Source organism: Gossypium raimondii, chromosome 6, assembly GCF_025698545.1.
Source record: "Gossypium raimondii isolate GPD5lz chromosome 6, ASM2569854v1, whole genome shotgun sequence".
Classification (NCBI taxonomy): domain Eukaryota; kingdom Viridiplantae; phylum Streptophyta; class Magnoliopsida; order Malvales; family Malvaceae; genus Gossypium; species Gossypium raimondii.
Genome location: NC_068570.1, coordinates 21,642,218 through 21,645,260, shown reverse-complemented (window position 1 = coordinate 21,645,260; position 3,043 = coordinate 21,642,218). Strand labels below are relative to the sequence as shown.

At 33.5% G+C, this 3,043-nt stretch overlaps 1 protein-coding gene across 2 annotated transcripts; it reads left to right on the top strand.

The window, feature by feature from the left end:
* The first annotated feature begins 771 nt into the window (after window positions 1-771).
* Window positions 772-2,489, top strand: LOC105773259 (probable purine permease 5). 2 transcript variants are annotated; one of them, XM_012594994.2, is made up of 2 exons: window positions 772-979; window positions 1,123-2,489. In XM_012594994.2, exons 1-2 carry the CDS (start codon window positions 955-957, stop codon window positions 2,193-2,195), a joined length of 1,098 nt encoding a protein of 365 aa, XP_012450448.1. In that variant the 5' UTR covers window positions 772-954; the 3' UTR covers window positions 2,196-2,489. The 2 variants fall into 2 exon arrangements, with proteins under 2 accessions (XP_012450448.1, XP_012450447.1); XM_012594993.2 differs by having other exon boundaries at window positions 773-979; window positions 1,120-2,489.
* The last annotated feature ends 554 nt before the right edge of the window (window positions 2,490-3,043 follow it).

The following is a 3,043-nucleotide window of genomic DNA, read 5'->3' as shown; positions in this document are numbered from 1 at the left end:
TTGGATATTTTGTACTTTAAGTTATTTAGGAGTTTTATTTTTCTTAGTTAAACAAGAAAGTCTAGTTTAAAACCACTTCTTATTTAGATTAATTAGAGTTTCAGTATAGTTAAGAGTTTTATTTGGATGTACTTTGCTAGTCTATATAAAGGCTTCTTCTTTGTCTATTAGACACACAATTGTTTTCATTAATAAATTTTTCAACTATGAGAATTAATTTCTTTGTGGAAGATTCTTGTGATTTTTAGAAGTAGTTTTCTTCTCGATTTTCTTCAATAACTCATGGGAATTCAATCTTCAATTTGCAAGGAATTATTTATTGGAGGGTTAATTAGAGGTGCTAATTGAGTTTGTTGGAATTTATACCTCAAATGGGTCAATTGGACATTTATCCATCTATCCATCATATCTATCGATTTATTCGATCTATTTTTCACTTTTAATTTTTGTTTTCGTTTATTTATTTATTTTTTGTTCTTAAATTTATTTATTTTCATTGTTTTCTTAAATTTACTTGGTGGTTTTAGGCGAATCTAGGCCAGCTCCTTAAAATGAAAAATTTTTATTTTGGCCTTTTAAAACTTTTAAAAATTAAATTAATAAAAATAAAATTTTAATTTAATCTTTTAAAATTTACCGTACAAATTATAATTTTATTTCCACCGTAAAAGAATTTTGTAATTTCACCCTGATATTGCTGCTGCAAAACCATGAATAAAAAACCATTTAGAATATTCGCCGATGGAGAATGCTTTACAGGCCATACAAAATTAATTAAATCCTGATATTCATGGGGACACCGTCATGCTTTACAGGCCATACAAAATTAATAACTAAAATAAGATAGAAAATGAAGAATATGATTATGTATTTCATTCACATCAAACCAGATTTTTCACTGAACAGGAAAAATCTTAAAATAATTAAATCCTACAATTAGGAAACAGATTTGAAATGCAAGAGCTGCTACTCCAGGAAGGTTCGTTCTTTTGTAATTTCTCATCATGGTTCTTGTTTAATTTCGTTTGGGTTTATCAAGTTCTTCATGCGTTTTAGTTTTATTTAAGCATTGGTCATTTGTTATTATTGTTCCCCCTTTTCTTTTTTGGTTCATGTTAGAAGAAAAAATGGAGCAGGAGTCAACGGGGTCTGGAAGTTCAAAATTTTCATCGTTACAATGGGTTTTCAAGGTCAAGAACATGGCTTGGGAAGCATACAAAAGCAAGCCCTTTTCACATTGGGTTCTGCTTTTTCTATCCAGTTTGGGAATGCTTGTGGCATTCCCTGCCTCTAGCCTTCTATCTCGTGTATACTTTGCCAATGGAGGGACCAGCAAGTGGATCATTTCATGGGTAGCAGTGGCTGGATGGCCTATACCAGCTTTGATCTTATTTCCTATGTACCTGTTTCATGGAACTTCCCCTACGCCTCTCAGCTTACAACTGTTTTGTTCTTATGTTTTTCTGGGCTTTTTAAGCGCTGCTGACAATCTCATGTATGCATATGCCTATGCTTATCTCCCTGCATCAACAGCAGCTCTTTTGGCTTCATCATCACTGGCTTTTTCTGCACTGTTTGGTTTTTGGATTGTGAATAACAAGCTGAATGCTTCTGTGATAAATGCTATTGTGATAATCACAGCTGCAATGACCATAATTGCATTGGATTCAGATTCTGATAGGTATCCCTATGTGTCCAACAACCAATACATTTGGGGTTTTGTATGGGACATATTAGGATCAGCCCTCCATGGCCTTATCTTTGCACTTTCAGAGTGGGTTTTCATAAAGTTCTTAGGCAGGAGATCTTTCCATGTTGTTTTGGAGCAACAAGTCATGGTTTCTTCCTGTGCCTTTTTGTTTACAACCATTGGAGTCATAATCAACAAGGATTTTCAAGGGATGACATCTGAAGCCAAAACTTTCAAGGGTGGGGTAACTGCATACAACCTGGTTCTCATTTGGAGTATAATCACTTTCCAATTGGGTGTATTAGGAGCCACTGGCATACTGTTCTTGGCTTCCACTGTGATGGCTGGGGTACTTAATGCTGTAAGGGTGCCAGTCACAAGCATTGCTGCTGTCATCCTTTTAAATGACCCAATGAGTGGCTTCAAGATCCTCTCTTTGGTCATAACATTTTGGGGATTTGCTTCCTACATCTATGGCACTTCCACTGGGAGTAAGTTACCCTGACAATTATGTTGCCTAGAACTCAGTATTTGACATTCACATCATAAAGAAGTTTCATGTTATTTATTACTTTGAATGGGAACCGTCAAAGTGATGCCCAAGGAAGTAAGATCATTACATTGGATTCAAAGGGAGTAAGAAAAGTTTTCACATCTGTGTATTAGATAGCTATTGTAAGACTTCTATTCAGACTCAAATATGTGTACTAGAAATAGATACGTTATTATAAGTAGTATTCAATTTTTTAAAGCTTTTTCATGTATATGAATGATATTTGGTGGAGGGTCATAGTTTTTATATTCATGTCCGAATATGTCTCAAATCAATATGCATACGGAACACATATTTTGAAAAATAAGGAAAAGTCAAGCAACATAGATAAAACTGACCTTAGCTTGAGCCTAACTAGAACCAGGGGTCTGTTAATACCAGCAAAAATTCCAACAATCAATATAGAGATATGTCTGTCCTTTTCTTTCTAATGTTTGCATGTGTTCATTTCTTTAATGATATCTTTCATATTGACAAAAATATATCTCATCCTATGCTGTTGATACAAGTTACCTTCATTCAGGGTTATCAGTTGTGGGATGAAGGAACAATGTCTTCAAGTTTCTTGCCATTAAAGATATCAATGCCAACGAAGTAACACTTTGCATGTCCATGTTTGCCAGTCTTTTTTTTTTTTTGGAATAGTGTTTCAATAACTATAAATGAAAGGGTATAATGTGTTTTGGTTATTGATTAAGAGTTATATCACTTGATTTTGATAAGGATTTATAACTATACAAGTACTATTATTTGAATAGTTATGAAATATTAGTTGAATAATTATGTCTCTTTTAAAGAGT

Excerpts from the sequence above, each read along its gene's own strand:
- LOC105773259 (XM_012594993.2), top strand. The coding sequence starts at position 955 with ATGCAAGAGCTGCTACTCCAGGAAG. Across the intron at positions 980-1,119 it reads AGAGCTGCTACTCCAGGAAG|AAGAAAAAATGGAGCAGGAG; the intron begins GTTCGTTCTTTT and ends GGTTCATGTTAG.